Source organism: Lissotriton vulgaris, unplaced genomic scaffold (assembly GCF_964263255.1).
Source record: "Lissotriton vulgaris unplaced genomic scaffold, aLisVul1.2 SCAFFOLD_184, whole genome shotgun sequence".
In the NCBI taxonomy this organism is placed as follows: Eukaryota; Metazoa; Chordata; class Amphibia; order Caudata; family Salamandridae; genus Lissotriton; species Lissotriton vulgaris.
Window position 1 is genome coordinate 2,565,535 of NW_028248598.1, and position 20,978 is coordinate 2,586,512.

Consider the following 20,978-nt stretch of genomic DNA (forward strand, 5'->3'; position numbering starts at 1 on the left):
ATACCTCCAACCCACTCTGACAACAATACCATTAGTGGACTAAGAAGAAAGTAATTTGTCATGTGCACCCTATATTTGGGCTATATTCTTATTTTACATGGAGCAACATTATAGTCAACTATGTTTAACCCGAGAGGTTTTTGCATTGCACACATCCTCATGTATTCCAATGGTTTCTCATTTGTACAATGGAGGCATAATAAACTAAAACAATTGCCTAGGATCAAACTATTTGGTCAAGTGGCCAAGCCGGGATTGATCCCTGGTTTTTCTTTCCTCACATTGTGTACTTCGGCCATTAGGTTTGTATCCCTTTCTCGTCCCTGTTTGACATCACATTTTAATTGGTTTTTTCATACTATGCATGAGGTTAGAGCGTGGGTAACAGGCAGAAGCCACAAAAAGGAAGCTAAGTTCATTTTGGGCTTGAGGGCTCCAAAGGACATTAAAATGAACCAGAGCCTAGAATCTGGCTCAAACCTTAAGCGGCTCACCCACACTGTGTATTATGTGCCTGTAATAAACTTAGATGCTTCTTAGAATGTGAAACCTATTTTGTATGTGGGGATATCTCAACTTGCATTACTGATACTTACTACTAACGGGTCTGCTCATTTCTCTTCTCAAACACAGGTTGTGTTCTTTAGAGTTCCCCCTGCGTGGCACCTTTTTGAGTATACTTCACTAATAAACTCGATAAGTTCGCCATAAAATTGGGGTGTGACTGTTTATACTCTCATGTATAAACTTGTTTTAACAACAATAGCTGGCTTTACTATAAGAGGAAACTGAGGCTTTATAGCAGCAACACATGTTAATTTGATTTCAAACAGGAGATACCATATTATGACACGGAGGGGGGTTAATATTCATATAAGCCGAGGTGAGGGTCTGTTTAAAACAACAGTTTAAAAACCCAGTATGAGGGAGGGACACATGTAAATGTAAATGTAAATGTATTGCGATTTATATAGCGCACGTATCACCCGAAGGCATCAAGGCGCTTGCTTAGGGAACCCGTCCTGGTATTCCCCTGTGAGATAATCCCGGCAGGGTATCCGCAAGGTGAAAGCCAGGCATCCCGCTGCGAGGGGCCGTATTAAGATATATACCTATGAGATCGGATGTTTGAAATAACATCTGCAATAGGTTATAGCATATGGTTGTATCGTTTTTGTGTTTCTTCTCAGTATTTGTATCCTGTGATGTTGGGATTGACCTCCACACGTTTCTGATCGACTATGATTATTTCACTCCATCTATTTGCCTGATTGAGGTAAGGTGGGAGAGTGGACTGGGACGGGTAGACGTCCTGATGAAGACCGGCTTGACCTGCTTACTAGGGGCACAGTAAGACGGTCGAAAAATGTGGACACTGGCAGTTTAAGGAGGGGTGTTTTGGGAACTTGACATTCTCTTTAAACACTTCCCATCCTTCACTATTTTAATCCTTGCAGTGGAACCTATGAATAAAGGTCCAAAAGGTATCCAAGAGCCAGTTTTAAGCACTTTCTAACGCTGCACTTTGTTCTATCACTGTACCCAGTCACAGGATGACACTCCCTTTGTTATCACTGTTCTGCCACTTTTATGTTGTCTTGTGTCTCCCCCTCCCTATGCTCCGTCCTGTGCGTGGCTACGCCAGGGCGTTTTGCTAGCAGACCCGATGATGAAGCATGTCACACACATTTGTGTGTGAGTGAGGGCAGTTTTAAAAACACACGAGTTTTGTCACTCCACACCTGTTATTGGATGTGTGTCAGTTGTTGTTCCTCTCTACCCCTCTTTGTGTTAACTAGGGGGTTTGGGGTAATGGATAGTTATTGACCGTCTCCCCTCTTTTGTGAGTTATGAGCCTGTGTACAGACGCATACACAGGCTCCCAGAGCAGAAAAGGGGTGGGTGGGGAAAAGTGTGGCGGGCACCCCTTGGTGACCACCACACTGTGCATGCCTGGATCGGGGGGACCCATGGGCACACCCCAAAGACAGATTCCGAGGGCCCCGGGTGAAGGGGGGCCTTCTACGGCACCCAAAGTTCACTTCCGACAGCTGTTTTGTGCTGCTGAGACCTAGGCGAAGCGGCTGTCCGAATCGTGCATCGTATTTGCTCGGTCGGAATTCGACTCCATTGCGTGGCATGATTCCGCTACAAACGAGTCATATGGAGCGGTTTGGGTCCGGAAACGATTCGGTCAACACGTACGTGATCCTCGCCTCGTACTTGGTCATTTGGACCTTTGTACGATTCAGTCGGAAACAATCGCTAAGAATCGGATCCGGAAAAGCCAAATCCATTTCGGAGGCCTTCCCAACAACATCATAATTAGGAGCTAAATTGCCATATGTTTTTCTTTCTTTCTTTCTTTCTTTCTTTCTTTCTTTCTTTCTTTCTTTCTTTCTTTCTTTCTTTCTTTCTTTCTTTCTTTCTTTCTTTCTTTCTTTCCACTACAAAGAAAACCACCACCTTATCTTCTAAAAGGCAAGTGAAAATTGTTTTTGATGCCAACACTCTTTCCTGCAAAAGTCCATGAAGATCAGACTCACATCGGCAGCTGCACTGGTCAAAGTGTGGTATATCGGGGATTACATAAACCTCAGTGCACATTCCGGCTTCAGCGTATCTTACGTCAAGAACGTTGAATTACACTAGTAGACTAATGCACAGATACTCAACCTGTGTCTCCTGTGCCACCATCTGTCCAAACACTGCTCCTTCAGAGTGAATGGTGTACCTGTGTGTGAGCAGTGGATTATTTGAGTGCAGGATAGCCACAATGTTATGTGAGGCCATTGTGAGGGGTGTGCCTGTGTGAATACAGGATTAACATTGTCTTCTGTGAATGCATGGTAAGTGGGCTAGGGGTTGAACATTGAGACTGTGTGTGTGCAGAGTGAGGCATATGCCTATGTGAGTGCAGCAAGAGGTACATGCATATACAAGGGCAGCAGTGTGAGTATGAGGTGCCTGTATGCTATGTCTTTGTGTGCATGCACATTACAAGGGTCAAACGTATTAGCTTTGGCAATACTTTTAAAGGTCATGGCCCAAACTTGAAAGAAATACAGAGTAGGGAGTGGAAATGCAATAGTGTGTGTATGCGTGAGAATGGTAATGAGTTTTGATAATGCAAATTCTGTCCAAGAAAGTTGAGAAATGGTGAGGGAAGATGACAGACTGAGATGTCACCCTAGTGAGGGGGTCCACTTAATTTGCTTGCACTATGGTCTATGGTAATCTAGCTATGCCATTGCATGGTGCACTATATGTGTGATGGATAGCTGCCCCTACACCATTGCACTCTCTTAGAAACCATTGACACCATATTAAGCCTGCAAATATTTACCACATTAAGCTTGCAGAGATATTGCTTTACTATTGGGAACATGAAGGATGCATCTCATTCAGAATTTTAATTGCTGCACAGGGTAGCAGAATACAACAGCCTTTTTGGTCCTCATCGGAGGTGGATGTAATTCAATGTAGCATAATCATGCGGAATTACCTAAGAATTTCACTATATTAAAATTACACGAGAAGAGTATTTCTCTGTTTAGGACTATTTTTTAGTGCAAAAATACCAAAAGTAATGTACTTTTGAAGTGGCATTTTCCCCAACTTACTACCCGCATTTAACACTGATGCATTTTGCGCTAAGATACAGAGCTAAATACAGCAAAACACAAATAGTGAGCACGAGCAACCACTCACATCCGCTACATGTCCACTCGTTGTAGGACTTTTTTCGTCAAAATTACTTTTTACCTCCGCCGGCTGGAGTAATTGTGTAATTTTGGGTAATTTTGTATCAAAGAGTAATGCAATATTAGCAAAACTATTCCGATTACTCTGGCGTAATTGAAATTCTTCCCAAGCCTAGTCCTCAGCTGATGGGGCTGGTTTACTGCCCCTTCCTCCATGCTTCCTCTTCACGTCTCGAGAAAAGGACATGTCAGTAGTCACGCATTGGGAGACGCATGCCTACTAATGTTTTATGTGAAAATGTCAAAACCTTGCAAATGACATGAATTAAATATCTCACTTCACCCCACATATCATGTTTACTGAAATACAGACTAGGGGCCAGATGTAGGAGCCCTAATACCGGTCGGAAACGGCCGATTTCGGCGGCCGTTTCCGACCAGTATTAGGCTTTTCAGATGTAGGGGGTCTAACGAATCGGTAATTTTACCGATTCTGTCATTTTACCGATGTGGTAAATATACCGAATCGGTAAAATACGGAATGGGTATATTTACCGAATTGGTAAATCCATATGTAGCTGACACTCCTAAGAGTGCCACAGGCTCTTAAGAGTTGGTATTTTACCACACAATCCTATTGTGTGGTAAAATACCGAATTCAGGTGCGCATGCACACCTGTGCCATGTGACACACAGACATGCCCTTAGGGCATGTATGTGTGCCACATGTCACACAAGCCTGTACTTGGGGTGCTAGAGGGTGTCCAAGTGACACCCCCTGCACCCTTGCAGGATTCGGTATTTACCGATACGGTAAATACCGAATCGGTATTTCCCATTGATTCCTATGGGCTTCAAGGCCCATAGGAATCAATGTGCAATACCGATTCGGTATTTACCGAATTGGTAAATACTGAATCTTACAGATTCGGTATTCCTAAGTTCGGAATTACCTAAATCTGCCCACTTCCAATTTACAGACTCTTAAATACCGATTCGGTAAAATTCGGTATTTAAGAGTCTGTAAATGGGAATTACCTACATCAACCCCTTAGTCTGACTTTAAAGCACAATATTGTACTTTGCCTCATGTTTAAGATGTGCTTGTTACAGCAACAATGTAATTTGTAAAGTGCTCCATCGATCCTGGGAAATACATTCGTTTTATATCTATCACCTGACTCTGTCTTAGAAATTTTCCAAGTTTGATGTTTTAGGTGTAAGTCAAAAATTAAAATCTACCAGAGGACAACTGCCAAATTTAGAAGCATTGAAAAAAAAACTGAACAAACACCAATTACCATGGAAATTGTCACGGTTGAATCATGTAGCGAGGTCACAGAGAATGTAAAGAGTTCATACCGTGGGTGGATTCCAATTTACTGGAGTAGAACACTGGCCTTGGGTTTGCTTCAGATGGCTCCGGAACGGCCACAAGTATGTCCTCATGGATGTTCTTGACTTTTACTGTCTCAGTTTTCGGTATTCTCCCTCTGAAGTCTGTAAATCATACATAGAAATATCACAAAGAAGCATGACCAAATGAGGTTGAACTTTCAATGTATCAAAAGGGGTCAATGGAAAATACAATGGGTTATTTAGACTTCAGTGGCCAGTCTGTGAACCCTCCTCTGCACTCGCTTCTGCATATTTCTCCCCCTTACTTCATCTTTCTATTTGTGCCTCATTCTGCAGCACACATAGAAAGAGGAAAATGCCTCAGGAGATTGCTTTTTTGTGCAGGAAGGTGCACGTTCCTGCACAAAAACAATCCTTATGCGCCAGCAATGGGAAAAGGCAGGAATGCGCAGTATTATGTTAAATACAGCGCATTCCTGCCCTTTCCTGGTCATATAGCAAGGTGACTTGCAGTGCTGCTTGACATATTGGTAAATATGCCTCTAAGGAAAATACTGAGGCTATTTAACTTACAGTGTAATAGTGCCTAAAATCTGGCCATAAATCTTAGATAACTCTAGGAGCAACATCTCATAATTTCTCTTGAAAGATTCCTTTGAAATGATCTTACAATATTGTATTCCCAATCTACAACATCTCCCAGCAAAACTACACTTTTCTTCTCTTTGCTTCAAAGGATCCACTACTCTCAGTGGGCCTGTGTACTTCAGTGAACCTCTTGTGTCTGCAGAAGGTAGTGCCATTGACATTAAGGCGCACAGGAAACCATATAACCCAAATATTGAAATTTGACTACGCGCACCTGCCAAACCTGCAAGCTTTCCCGTCTACTTAGCGGAATATCAGTGCAACATCACGTTACATCTACAGATAGCTGTAAATATGATGCTTAACTATTATTCCAATATAACGCTGCTCCCAGAAATAAAATAAAAAAGTTTAAAAGATAGATTGTCTTCCAACAGCTACATCATGATGACTCTTTTTCACCAATGGTGCACAGAATTGCACTGTTCCAAGATGTGGCCAAACACAGAATGCACTTTGCAATGTCATCCACGCTTGGCTGACAACCATAAATAACCATCTGCAATCTACACTAAGCCTGACTGGAACCCTGTCTGCACCACTATGATCTCATCACCCCATCTCTGAAGGGCCTACACTGAAAGAGCAATCCTATTTCACCCTATTGTGAAGCATTCAGCCATGCACGGATGGATTGTGTCTAGCTTACCCTAAGGTTTTCCAGAAAGACAAGCTAACTGGCTCCATAGGTTCAAACTTCCACGATATGCCATAATCTTTCGGACTAAATACAAAGGGCTCAGGTAAAGTGCTCTCCATATTAAAGGCTCTAAACTTAGGAACTCATTTGAGCATCTTTCTCACATTTAAAAGAGCCTTAGTAACATTCCAGATTCATGAGAAGGCTCAGATACAACTGGTGCCCGCCCTCACTCTGGATTGATATCAGGGCTTTCTCTCCACAGGAATGCCCAGCTCCTGATCAAAAGCAAAGCTGACAACAACCCCTATCTAAATCCCGCCTATGAGCAGTTTCAAGATAACATGCTGAGAGAGCGCTTTTCCATTAAAATCCTATACCCTGGGCAGTGGAATCTATAGAGTGCAATAAATAATACGTATTACATGATTTTCTCCAAAACCATGGAGAACAACTCCACTTGGGTGCTTTTTGTACCAAAATCAGCAAGTCTTGATATTTACTAAGCCTTTTACACAGTTACATTTTAGCAGTTTTGACTTTCCACGCTTTAATGGGTGAAACTCAAGGGGTGCAGACTTTATAGCACACAGTAATCAGTCACAGTGTGCAGCAAACTCCACTTCTAATTGCGATCCCAGTGTTAATAGCAGCGTGTATGGGGATCTCAAAATTATAAAGCACATACAACCGCGGTCTGTGTGGGGCCGGCTGCAGAGAAAGATTTCAGATTGTGCCACTACAGTACCATGGACCTGACCTAGAAATTGGTGGAAAAGAACTCCCTCAAAAACATGACGGATATCCCGTCCGCATAGCATATAATGCAGTTTAAATACGGTGGACAGGATATCCGGCTCAGCTGTGACGGGGTGACTCAATTAGGCCCGATAACAGGTGTATCTGTGAGATGACAAGGAAGAGTTACAATCAAAATGGCGGTCGAAAGATGTAGAGAATAAAGACGGGGTGTGAAAAAATGGTGAAGAGGATAAGGAAGAGTGCTTTCATATGGCACGATGAAGGGAGTCCTCTGTGGAAGACGATAGCTCAGAACAGTAGCACCAAGGTACTCAGGGTGCAACTAGCATAGCTGATTGTAAAACTATGACTTATTCTTAGAGAATTGCCATACAGCGCCAGGTACAACGCCTTTACATTCACAGCCCAAATGTGAGATGTTACAATTTACCTGGAGGCGCGAAAGCATGGGGAGTTCTCCTGGTGAATAAAGAAGAACAGAATGAGCTGCAGCACACATGCATTATCCGCAATACAATAAGAGAAAGTATCATCATCATCTTTATCATCACCATCATCAACCTCATCATCATCATCATTTTATTGCTTTCAACATAAGCCATAACAATTGTAATCATAAAAACCATATAAAAGTCATCATTAGAAATATAAGTATGCAATAACGGGGAAATGAAAAAAGAATAAGGACACTTGGACCAAACTTAGAGCAATTTGTTTAAAACAATTATTAAAGGACAAGTGTATGGGCAGTAATAATCGTATCTGCAGACTCTGTTGAGGGCAATTTTAAAAATAGGAATATACAGTTTACTCTTATAGTAACAGCATTTAGGACAGCTACATGTAAAACAATAACCACTACTATATACAACTAGGAGGTACATGGATTCACTACACTAACGATATATTGCTTAGGGGTTCCTGATAGGAGCCCATATCCACAACCTTCTAAGTGGTAATCAAAAGTGGATAGCTACTCCCATCCATGTTTACGAAGAGACAATAAGAGATGGAGAGATGGTTTATGGTTTGTGTGTGTAGACCTTCTGCAGTGAAGAGATTAAAATTACAGAGATTTCAATTATATTTATAACACACAAACAAGGAGAGAGGGGAGTTGTTGATGTAGTGGTAGCCAATCAGATCTTATCTCAGGAACTTCTAGCTCAGTGGGTCCTCCATGGCATGAAATATCTATAAAGTCTGAGCATTAATTTCTCAAAAACTATTAACGTATCTACACCAAATCATAAAAAGCTTTTAGGACAGAGATCTAGCTTTCAGGCAAATTTGGTGTACTTCAGCCCGCTTGACAGAGCACCCCCAAACAGTTGCAGGAAGGAACTGAGGTGAATGAGACTTTTTTGGCAAAGTTTAGTGAAGTTTCGTCAAATTATACCCCAGTTATAAGCAAACTAAAAAGTCTATTTCCTGTGGAAATGTGATTCTAACTATAACTACCCAGTGGCCACCATCACTCAAAGTAGGCACGGATGCCTTCAAGGTGCGTTGCAAATATTTTTATTGTTGTTTTAGTCCCTTAAATTATATTGTGCACAGTGCATTTTCCATGACGCGTTTCAACCGTATTCACACAGCCTTAATCACATGACCCTCTGCAAATGGTGTCGTCCTATTTAACCCCTTACACCCCGTGATATATAAACATAGGCAATAGATCATGATTTTCATTGTGTAACATTCCGTCCACATTCTGTTCATGCTGTGTAGATGTTGTTACTACCAATCAATCATCAACGGAAATATATATGCAATTAAGATTGCTCATATGTTTGCGATACATTTAAATTCGCCAACTTCATAAAGAGCCTCGTTGAATGCCACATCCATGTGCATGTTATATTCTATCTCTTCTTAAAGAAACTGCTCAACAACCATCCATTTAAATATATTGCTACTTACACAAATTCATTCCTGTTGCGATTATCGATCCATTTACACCACATTAAAGTGCTGAGTGCTTTCAAAGTGCAAAAATACATGAAAAGGTGCTTATCTCGAGAAATTTAGCAGCTGTAATATATTTCAGTGTTGTATATTAATATCTACATATCCAACAAATTCAAAGATAAACTCCGGAAGTACTGAAACTAAAATGCATTAATGTCCTGTCATGTGACCAAATGGGTAACACTGTGCATCAAACTTTTCAATTGTATGCATTTTTATCTTATCCCATATCAGTTACTATGTGACCATCTTCACATGTAGGATTATCCCACATTACTGCGCTAATGCATTTTCATCGTTGGATCATGCCCACTTAGGATTTGCCATTATTGAATAAAGTGCTAATTCTGTTTATAAAGTGGCCCATGCAATAGTCATATTTTGTATGCATTTGTATCTAATATATATATAGTGGTTCTGACTTACTGGTGGAAACAGGAGGGCTTCTGGGCCCCAAAGAACCCTCAGCATCCAAGAAGACGTCTTCCCCCAAACAGCAGAGCACAAAGAGGCGCATTTGCAGAGTGGTGGAGAAAGGGAGCATGGCCTCGGAAGTTCTCTCAGCAATCAGGCTGTTTGGGACTTAATGGAGGTAGCAGGAGGGCTTGTTGGCCTCTAAGGGCCTGCAGCAACCAAGGGGACTTTATGCTCCAACCTGCAGTGCACCAGGAGGCGTGTTTACATAGTGGTGGAGAAAGGGAGCGTGGCCTCTAAAGTCCTCTATGAAATCCTGCCGTTTGGAACTTACTGGACTTCATCCCCCAACCAGTTAAGCACCAGGAAGCGCATTTACAGAGTTGTGTTGAAAGAGGGCTTGGCCTTCGGAAATATTTTTTTTCTTATTTTTTTTATTTATTAGGAGCAGCGTGCCTACTCCCTCTTCGGCTGATTTCGGCTCGGGAACTCTATCCACTGGGGCCTGGCCTTTAAAAAAACAATGAGGGGAAGAGGATCGCGTAAACCCCCTACTGGGCCAATTTCAGCCCCCCTCTGAAACCTGTTTTTGGCCCCGGGAAGCCGGTGGTTCTCAGGATTAGGGAAGATCAGAGAGGACCCCCATAGAATGCATAAGCTGCTGGGAGGTGGCGATCCCCGGGCACGGGGCCGCGAGGTCCTCCTGATTTGCTTTTGGAGTATGAGCCCAGGGAAGTTGTGGTCACAGGGGCATAATAAGCCCCAGGAGAGGGGGACCATAAGCTCCCCCTCCTTTATTTCAAAAACACCACTGGGACGTGGCCCACCTGGGTCTGAGAATTAACGAAGCTTGGGAAACCGTGCCTTACTTGTGGATCCAGCTGAAAATGACATTTAAAAAATTGTTTTTTTGGCCCTGCAGGGTCCTTGGGGGAGCCCCACTCCCAAGAGGGCCAGGGGGTGAGGGTGTTGCGGCCCTGCCCCTTTACTTTTTTGTAGGTTTTTTCTAGGACTCGGCTCAAGCCAAAACCTAAGATAGCTGCCAACACTTCCGGTTTGAAATGTTGGCAGCCAATCAGATCTCAGCAAGAGATTGGGAGGAGTCACGATTCAACTGCATCCCTAGATATACAAGTTTGGATTTCACAATTACAACCTCTAAAACTACTGAACGGAATTACACCAAATAATGAAAAGGCACTTTCCTGGACCAACATTTACCTACCTGCCAAAGTTGGTGAAATTCCACTGAGCAGTTCTGGCTATAGTCATGTCTAAAGGTCCTATGGGAATTAAAAGCGCGTCTTAGGACAACCCCCTTTTTCATGGCCCCCACTTGACGGATCAAAATTTTCAAGATAGCAGCTGAAGTAAGCATCACATTAGTTTTGAAAGTGTTGTTAGGATTAGTCAAAAAATGCCAAAGTTATTAATGAGAAGTCTCATTTCGGAGATTTTGCCCCAGTGAAGAGACTCTCCTACGACTGCGGAGCCTCCACCACAAGTATGGAGGCCCTTTGTGAATCAGGCCCATAGTCTCTGCAAAAAAACAAAAGTTAATGTAACGTTATAGTTAGATGTGATAAAAAGATTTGTTTAAAAAAACCAACTTACAAATTCACTTAAAAAAACAAAGGTTAAAGTAGCGTTATAGTTAGGTAAATTTGTCAATGACAACATTAACATTTTGAACTAATCACATGCACTTCTTATGACCTCACATATGACATCACTCATGTCATGTTCTATGACACAATTTATAACATCACTGATGCATCTCAATTTACATGAGTGATTTCATCAGCAAACATGAGTATGGGAGTACTGGTGCCTGCAGGTTTTGGCACATCATGATTGCAATTTTCCAGCCCCTCAACTATGTCATTAATATATAAGTTAAACAGCGTAGGGGCCAGTACACATTCCTGTCTAACACCACGCTTAAATGAAATTCTAGGTGTCAGATCACCATCCAAGCATCACCTTACTTGTGCAAAACCTTCAGGATCCTTAGTAGGATACCCGGGATACATATAGTTTGCTAGCACCCTACTTTTGCACTTTCACATATTCAAGCACTTTAGGTACGGGTCCATTTTTGTAAACATTATTAAGTCTAACTTATGAATACACTTCACCGGTGGGGATTTATCCCATTATTTTTTTGGTGACTATGGACGATCACGTATGTGAATTATACAGTGACATGTGTTCCCATGAATAGCCAGTAAATTGTATGATCTGGTGGTGTATCATTAGCAATTGAATAGTGGTATTTTACCTGCATTTCAAAAAAACCTGTATGTTTTAAATTGTATATATCGTGTATTTTACATAGATGTTGCATCAGGTCGGTTTTCCATGTTTATTCAACTATGACCCAATGAAATGGTAGCACGTGCACTTTAAATACCCACCCTTCACTATGACACGCTGTCATGTGATCAAGACTAAAGCAAGCCAAAATGTTACGACAGCAGCAATAAAATAATTTACCATCCGAAAATTGTGGTCCGTGCCTGGTTCCTGTTCGTGGCTGATTGAGAGATGGCGACATAAGGGAAACAGAGGTCATTGCATATATATATATATATATATATATATATATATATATATATATATATATATATATATATATATATATATATATATATATATATATATATATATATATATATATATATATATATATGTATATATATATATATATATATATTACCTACTGGCGGTCGCCAGTAGGTATATATAGTTAGGATTTTTTCCCTATGGGATTTTTGAAAATTCTATGTCTAATAACTTTGGCGTTTGTGGACGGAATTGGCTGGAATTTTCAGGAAAATGGAACATTTTGTTTCTGAGCAGCCCCTAAAAATTTGGGGGGGGTTCGTCAAGGGGGGGCTGAGAAAAAAGGGGGGTCCCAAAACGCGTTTTTCCCATGTTAATTTCCATAGGGCGGTTGGCCTCACTTTTAGCTCGAACGGCTGAATGGATTTGCACGAAACTTGGCAAAATTGTAGGGACTGTTAGCCCGATGTGCCTTTGCTAGGTCTCAATATATGTGCTCCAGTGGATTTTGAGAAATTAACGTTCAAAAAAAGATATATATCTGTAACAGCGCTCCGGGCAGCTCTCCGGTTCGCGTACTTTTCGCGTGCGGAGCGCCCGGTTCGCGAACCGGAAAGCGTTCTGGGCAGCGTACTATAAGGAAAAAAGAATGTTAGACTTTTCAAATACTGTATGTTCATTGATTGTTGGTTTTGTTGATTATTTTTTCTTTTTTTATTTTTTAAGCAATTTTTGATTATTGTGATTGTGTTTCATAATTTAATAAACTTTCTAACATTTCACTGTCTGAAATGTCATTATTTTCATTGAACATAGTTTGTAGTCTCTGAGGGTGTAAAATATCCTCATTTTGAAGGAGGTCATCTACTGCTTGCACACATTGCAGTAGTTCTTGGTCCCAAGTTTCATCCATAAATTCAATATAATTTGGATCAATTATTTCTTGGCTGCTCTCTTGCAGGACAATTTGAAATTCAACTTTCTGTTCGCCTTCCATTTTGCCTGAAATTTGGATAAAAAAAATATATATTAGTAGAGATAGGGCACTGTTGGGATTAATTTTAGATAGGCAGTTTTTATCAGTGAATTTATCTTTGGGCAGTGTATAGTATCAGAGTGGAAGTAGGAATATAAAAAAGTGTATGTGATTTAACGTAAGTAAATTCATAATTATACAAGAGAAGCCTAACTCCATCCATAACTATAACAGAGAAGTCTATCTAAGTCTATAACTACTACAAAGGGATAGTATATAACTATCAGAAAAAGTTTACCATATTAATTTATGGTGCACAATATACTTCAGTTTTAAAAATAACAACTTACCTTTACAAACAAGTTGAAGTGTTTAGTGAAAATTCAATTGAAATGTACAACAAGAAGTAGCAGTCAAAATGGCTGTGTTTCCTTCTCTTCCTTTATATATATTCAGGTATATAACCAATCAAATGTCAGGTAATAAAAGAAGAAAATGAAAGTAGCATTTTCATTGGTTGTGAATTCCAACACTTCAGATGTGTTTTGTGAAGTAATTTACCTCACGGTATTTAGAGAGGTCTACAGGCTAAATGGCTAAATGGAATTTCAATCAAATTTGTGAAAATGAAAGGGATTGTTATGTAGTATGAGCTAATCTATATTTGGTTAGAGTGTCTCCAGTCGTTTTTCTGTAAATTACTTTCCCACCTTTTTTATTGGACCGCTTCCCGGGAAGCGTCCCGGTTCGCGAACCAGCAGCGTTACGGGAGTCCACCATTTTGTGTTTCGGTCGAATTAAGATACAAGATGGAGGGCAAATAATGTTCAGAATGGGTAGAAGGGGGCACGGTAGACGTATCTTGACCCCCTAGGTTTTCTGAGGGTGGCTGAGGAGGCCCATATGTGCGGGAAAAAAACATTTTATTTAGAAATTTTGCGCGGTTAGCTTCCGGTTCGCGTACCGGGTAGCGCTCCAGGGAGCGTAGTTTGTTGAAAATTAGAGAAAAAAGTTAGAGTAAAATAATAATTGTGAGTGATCAGATGTAGGGTAGCTCTGAGAAGAGCTTTTGGGTTTATGGTACATTTAGGTACTTATAAGTAGGTACCAATGCACAGTCTTAAATTCAAAATGAAAATTCTGTTGCCCTCATCTGAGAAGTGAACTCCATCTCCTCTGTAGATATCTTGCATGGAGTAACGCAAGTTATTGTTGTACATGGAGCCCATTCCATGGTCTCTCATGTAAGCTGAAACAGATTTGTTTACATGCTTCCTCGACTTCTCAATTTGTGGACAAAATTGGTTCGACCACCTCCATTTCTGTCTTTGGCATATATTTGAATATACCAAGGCAGTTTGAGGAAAAAGTGCCATTAATTGCTCAAAGGTGTCCTTTAAAAGCATTTCCAGACCTACCCCAGTCAAAGTGCCCAAATCATTACCTCCACAGTGCACAACTAACAGGTCAGGTTTTGGCAAATGCATAAAGGTTTTCACCAATGGTATCAATTGGTGACATTTTAATCCTCTTTGGCCCAACCACTTAATTTCCACATCTTGTAAATTGAGGTTAGGTAGATTTCTGTTCTCAGCATACCTTTGAGCCCAGTAGATGTAACTATGTCCAACAATCCAGACATAAAACATGGTGAGAGAAGGTTGTGCTGCAGTCAGATGAAGTGTGGTAATGAAAGGGCAGTTGAAACAGTAGGAGTTTGTAAAGAAAAAAAACTGTGGAGTTTCAGTGCTAATGATTCATTAGCAGTGATTGGTGGATTTCCATTTCTGAAAACAGAAAGTTAGGGTGCATGGATGTGTTCTTTGAAAGATGTAATTTGAATGGTCAAGGAAAAAACATTTAATGAAAGATTGCACTGGATACGCAGGTGCACTGAGAGTTCAAAGTTCAATTGAAACATTGTTGTGTGAACTTGCAAACATCAGAGGTCTTTCAGGAGGTGGTTGCTAAGCAAAAAAGGCAGAGAGGGCAGAGGGGGGAAGGGTTTTGATTTGAAAAAAGTGAGGGAAGAGTTATGATTGGCTAATATGAGAGATATGTGTAATGAATATCAGCATTTCTGTGCTTTCAATAGCTGCAGCCTCTGGAGTGCATACTCTTTGTTCTGCTGAAGACAATTTGGTGTATTTCTGAGACTGTTTTGAAACTCAAAAAGTATTTGCTAAGGTGAGAAAAGATTTATTTAATTTAGATAGAGAATAGTATGATTTAAGGAGAAAATGATGAAGAAAGCTGTGTTTTTAAAATGATGCTTTGTCTCAAGTGATATACAAATAGATTTTGTTTCTTTGAGAAATTGTAATTGCATATTCTGTGTAGAAATCTTGCATGCAGTAACGCAAGTTATTGTTGTACATGGAGCCCATTCCATGTTCTCTCATGTAAGCTGAAACAGATATGTTGTGTTTAAAAACGATTTTTGAAAACAATTACATTTCTGGATATGTACTGCTAGAGCTTCATAGGTTGTTTGGGCCATATTTATAAGGCATTTGAGTGTCTATGATGTTATTTTTCCCATTTTAATTGAAGAGCTTTGTCCATGGGGCAAGTTTCTTGTAAATATGCTCCCATCTGTGCTTGGCAAATTTAGATTTTGATTATGGGAGTTACATAGCCATGTTAAAAATGACCCAAAAATGGTGCAAGGGCAATCAAAAAAACGCGTTCATGTGTCTTAAGGACATTTTTAGTCATTTCCTCTTGAATGTAGGTATACAATTGATTTATATGTTGTGTTTAAAAACGATTTTTGAAAACAATTACATTTCTGGATATGTACTGCTAGAGCTTCATAGCTTGTTTGGGCCATATTTATAAGGCATTTGAGTGTCTATGATGTTATTTTTCCCATTTTAATTGAAGAGCTTTGTCCATGGGGCAAGTTTCTTGTAAATATGCTCCCATCTGTGCTTGGCAAATTTAGATTTTGATTATGGGAGTTACATAGCCATGTTAAAAATGACCCAAAAATGGTGCAAGGGCAATCAAAAAAACGCGTTCATGTGTCTTAAGGACATTTTTAGTCATTTCCTCTTGAATGTAGGTATACAATTGATTTATATGTTGTGTTTAAAAACGATTTTTGAAAACAATTACATTTCTGGATATGTACTGCTAGAGCTTCATAGGTTGTTTGGGCCATATTTATAAGGCATTTGAGTGTCTATGATGTTATTTTTCCCATTTTAATTGAAGAGCTTTGTCCATGGGGCAAGTTTCTTGTAAATATGCTCCCATCTGTGCTTGGCAAATTTAGATTTTGATTATGGGAGTTACATAGCCATGTTAAAAATGACCCAAAAATGGTGCAAGGGCAATCAAAAAAACGCTTTCATGTGTCTTAAGGACATTTTTAGTCATTTCCTCTTGAATGTAGGTATACAATTGATTTATATGTTGTGTTTAAAAACGATTTTTGAAAACAATTACATTTCTGGATATGTACTGCTAGAGCTTCATAGGTTGTTTGGGCCATATTTATAAGGCGTTTGAGTGTCTATGATGTTATTTTTCCCATTTTAATTGAAGAGCTTTCTCCGTGGGGCAAGTTTCTTGTAAATATGCTCCCACCTGTGTTTGGCAAATTTAGTTTTTGATTATGGGAGTTACATAGCCATGTTAAAAATGACCCAAAAATGGTGCAAGGGCAATCAAAAAAACGGTTTCATGTGTCTTAAGGACATTTTCAGTCATTTCCTCTTGAATGTAGGTATACAATTGATTTATATGTTGTGTTTAAAAACGTTTTTTTAAATCAATTACATTTCTGGATATGTACTGCTAGAGCTTCATAGGTTGTTTGGAGCATATTTATTAGGCATTTGAGTGTCTATGATGTTATTTTTCCCATTTTAATTGAAGAGCTTTCTCCATGGGGCAAGTTTCTTGTAAATATGCTCCCACCTGTGCTTGGCAAATTTAGATTTTGATTATGGGAGTTACATAGCCATGTTAAAAATGACCCCAAAATGGTGCAAGGGCAATAAACAAAACGGTTTCATGTGTCTTAAGGACATTTTCAGTCATTTCCTCTTGAATGTAGGTATACAATTGATTTATATGTTGTGTTTAAAAACGTTTTTTGAAATCAATTACATTTCTGGATATGTACTGCTAGAGCTTCATAGGTTGTTTGGAGCATATTTATAAGGCATTTGAGTGTCTATGATGTTATTTTTCCCATTTTAATTGAAGAGCTTTGTCCATGGGGCAAGTTTCTTGTAAATATGCTCCCACCTGTGCTTGGCAAATTTAGATTTTGATTATGGGAGTTACATAGCCATGTTAAAAATGACCCACAAATGGTGCAAGGGCAATCAAAAAACGCTTTCATGTGTCTTAAGGACATTTTAAGTCAATGAGGAAACACAGGTGATGTAATTCTGAAATAAGGAAAAAAACTCCACATTTTCCAATTACATTACTAGTGTTTCCTAAGTTTATGAATGACATTGTGCAGATGAAGTTTAGGTCTGACCACAGATTCAAAAGAGGTCTGCCCTTTGTTCAAGAGTGAAATGGACATGACTTACTTCATTGGTAGGCCTTCACATGTATTACCTCCTTTGTATTCTTCAACAAGCGAAAAACTCATCTGCAACCGTGAGTAGGCCTCACCTCAAACAAACCTCTGGATAGGCCACACCTTATCGTCATCCTGAATCAATCATTTAAAATGTTAGGGAGAGATTTATGATAGGTGTATGCCTGTTTTGTACCACTGTGCGTCACTTTTGTGACGCAGTGGTGGTGCAAAAGATTTGCTATGTTAAATAATAAGTAGGGTGTTAAGTTTTTGATGACTGTTATTCATTTACTGTTTGGTAATAGTGGTTAATAACATTTTTTATTATATTTTACCACAGATTCAACTGCAGATCATTTCAAAATTTGAAAATGCCAACTAAGAATCGAATTAGAAAGGCTAGAAAACGTCAAAGACAGCAGGTTCATCTATTACTGCAGCAGTCCTCTCCCAAAAAAACTTGTCAAATCACCAAGAAAGCTCCGGGTAAGACCACGAAATCATTCATAAGAAATATTTGTAGTAAAAAAAGTATTTCTACAGAAAATGTTTCAGTCCACAAAAAGAGAAGCAATTTAAACGGAAAGGAAAGACCAATCAAAAATGTTACTGCTAGAGCAAGAGATAACTCTGTGCATGATAGTAGAAGGAAACAACAGTTTAGGGACATTCGAAAACGAATGTTCCGCAACAGGATAATAGTTAATTTATTAAAAAATATTAAGAAAGGCCAACAGAAAGTGGCATTTTATAAGAAAAAGAAAAATGTAGAGAAAATTATTGATCAGGCTTTTGAAATTAAGCGAAAGTTATTTATTTTGGTAATCAATAGAATTAGGAAACTAAACAAGGTAATTTCTGATTTCAAATCAAATAGTAGATGGAAGAGAGTAGTTAATCGAAGTAATTTTTGTGAAGTTTTTTCCGGAGAATGGATGCATAGTTCAAGTTGTGAGGCATTTTTTAATGAGGAGAGTTATTTTCAGGATAATGATTTGGTGCTTGCAGTTGACACCAGTGGTCGAGCTTATGAAGTGAAGGATGGTTGTCCAGTTGAAAAAGAAAAACTTGTGACAACAGAGATAGAAGAGGTGTTAGGTAATGAGGTTTTAGAAAGACGTCCTAAAGGTCCTGTGTATATTTGGAAGTGTAGTTCTATTTGCAAAGTGCGACAGGATTCCATCAATTTGCTTTGTGATTTTGTACGGACATTTAATAAGAAAAGTTTGAAGCAGAAAATGAAGTTGTTGCAAGAATTAGATCCTTGCAGAGTGAGACAAGTGACAGGTTTGCGTGGTCATTCACTGGCTTGTCTTTCCAGGAGAGTATGCCAGAGTGTTTTTCATCATTTCAGGATGCTAGCAGTGCATCATAATAAAGTGAGGAAATTAGTCAGAATGTTGTATTATGCTAAGAGTCCAGCAATTATGCTTAAACAATTATGTGCTGCTCTTTTGCATGGTTCTGAAATAGATGTCAAGAATATTTGTGAAGAAATTGAGTTTTGTTACTTTGGAAGTAAAGATGAGAATGTTCAAATTGACCCAGAAGTAGAGGGTAATGTTGAAGATAATGTACAGGTTTCCAGTACAGATAATTTTCAGAAGGAAATTGCCACGTTTCAGGTGAAATCAAGTGAGAGGCCTAATTTCACTTGTGTGTGTTGTCGACGCACTTATTATAAGAATCAGATTAAGTTAGTGGATTTATATGCAAAAAGTGAAAGGGAAAATAATAGTGAATGGAAGGATTTTGCCACATACTTGATGGTAGAAAATTGTTTTGATTTGGGATTGGATCAACGTGTGTGTACTTATTGTTGTAACAAATTAAACCAAAACCAGATGCCTGCTAGGGCGGTTCATAATAATCTGGAATTGGTTGAGATTCCTTCTGAATTGAAGGATTTAAATACTTATGAATCTATTTTGATTCAAAGTATCCATCCCTTTCAGGCTATTGTAAGAATGGAGCCAAAGACAGGGAAGTTGCCTCCATCAGATTTACAGAGAGGATTAAAGGGAAGAGTTGTTTATTTGCCTCTAGATTTGAACAAAAACATTAACACAATTGGAGTAGAAAAAGTGGAAGAGGAACCTCTGGTTATCTTAGTTAATGGGGTTCCGACAAAGAATAAGAAAATATGGCAAGATTTAGTGGATGTTAGGAAAGTCAAAAAGGCAACATTGTATTTGAAAAAAAATAATAAGTACTATAAGAATGTATATGTTGCAGAAGAGGAAGTAAGTGATGAAGAGGATAGCGATTTGTGTGCTGGCCAAATTGAGAAAGTAGAGGCCTCTAAAAGTGAAGAAATATATGAACATTATAGTGTTCATCCTTTGCATTCCAAGGAAGTCATGGGGAATGCTATTGAGTTGTTTCAAATGAAACAAGCCAAAGGGAGTCCCATTAGTGTTTGGGAGGAAAGTTTGGAAGCTCTGTGTTTCCCACAGCTATTTCCAACAGGTCAAGGAGGAAGATATGATGAGCGACCTCATCAAATTCCTGCTTCTGAATACCGGACTTTACGATTGTATGCAGAAGATCCTAGGTTTCGTCAATGCATTCCCTATTTGTTTCATCTCCTGTTTGAAAGCGATCTGTCTGGACTGTCATATGCAGTGAACCACATCTTGAAAAGTGGTATACAGATGCGAAACATCTCGGCAAGTGACTTTATGCATAAAGTCAATGTCCAAGATAGTATTTTGGATTCTCACCTAATTAATCTCATGGCGTGTCAGCGTGGTACTAATGAGTACTGGTACCGTTGTCATGGTGATTTAAAATGTATGCTGAGGAACTTAGGAACTCCGACATGGTTCCTCACTCTGAGCTGTGCAGAGTATGGCTGGGAAGACTTACTTGAATTTCTACGAGAGGCAAATGGAAACATTGAAAACATTGAATTCAAGACACCCGGAGAACTGTGTTCTTTGGATCCAGTGAATGTATGCAGGTACTTCAATCATAGATTTGAAGCTATAATGTCTTTCATCATGAATAAGAAGAATCCACCTCTTGGAGAGGTGTTGTATTTCTTCTGGAGAAAGGAGTACCAAGCAAGAGGTGCTCCTCATATACATATGCTGCTGTGGATCAAGGATGCACCTAAATTTGGAACAGATCCGGATGACTTAGTGATGAATTTCATAGAACAGTATTCTACGTGTGCTGTTCCAAACGCAACGGAGAAGAAAAGCCTAAGAGAACAAGTTCTACGTTTCCAAAGCCATCGTTGTGGAAAGTACTGTCATCGTAAATTCAGAAACAAGGACAAGTTCTACACCAAATGTCGTTTCAACTTTCCACGACCGGTGATTTCTAAAGGAAGAGTGAACAGTTTGATGTCTTCTCTGCGACATAATGTGACGAGGAAATCACCCA

General features: G+C 39.4%; 1 protein-coding gene across 1 annotated transcript in view; it reads right to left on the reverse strand.

Moving 5' to 3' along the window:
* LOC147663990 (interleukin-18-like) overlaps positions 1 to 20,978 on the reverse strand; it is a 252,951-nt gene that overhangs the window by 138,939 nt on the left and 93,034 nt on the right. Inside the window, exons 3-4 of the mRNA XM_086950024.1 lie at positions 7,544 to 7,572; positions 5,067 to 5,204 (exon numbers count right to left, since the gene is read on the reverse strand). Of these exons, the coding sequence (XP_086806150.1) occupies positions 5,067 to 5,204; positions 7,544 to 7,572 (167 nt within the window). The remainder of the gene's footprint in view (positions 1 to 5,066; positions 5,205 to 7,543; positions 7,573 to 20,978) is intronic.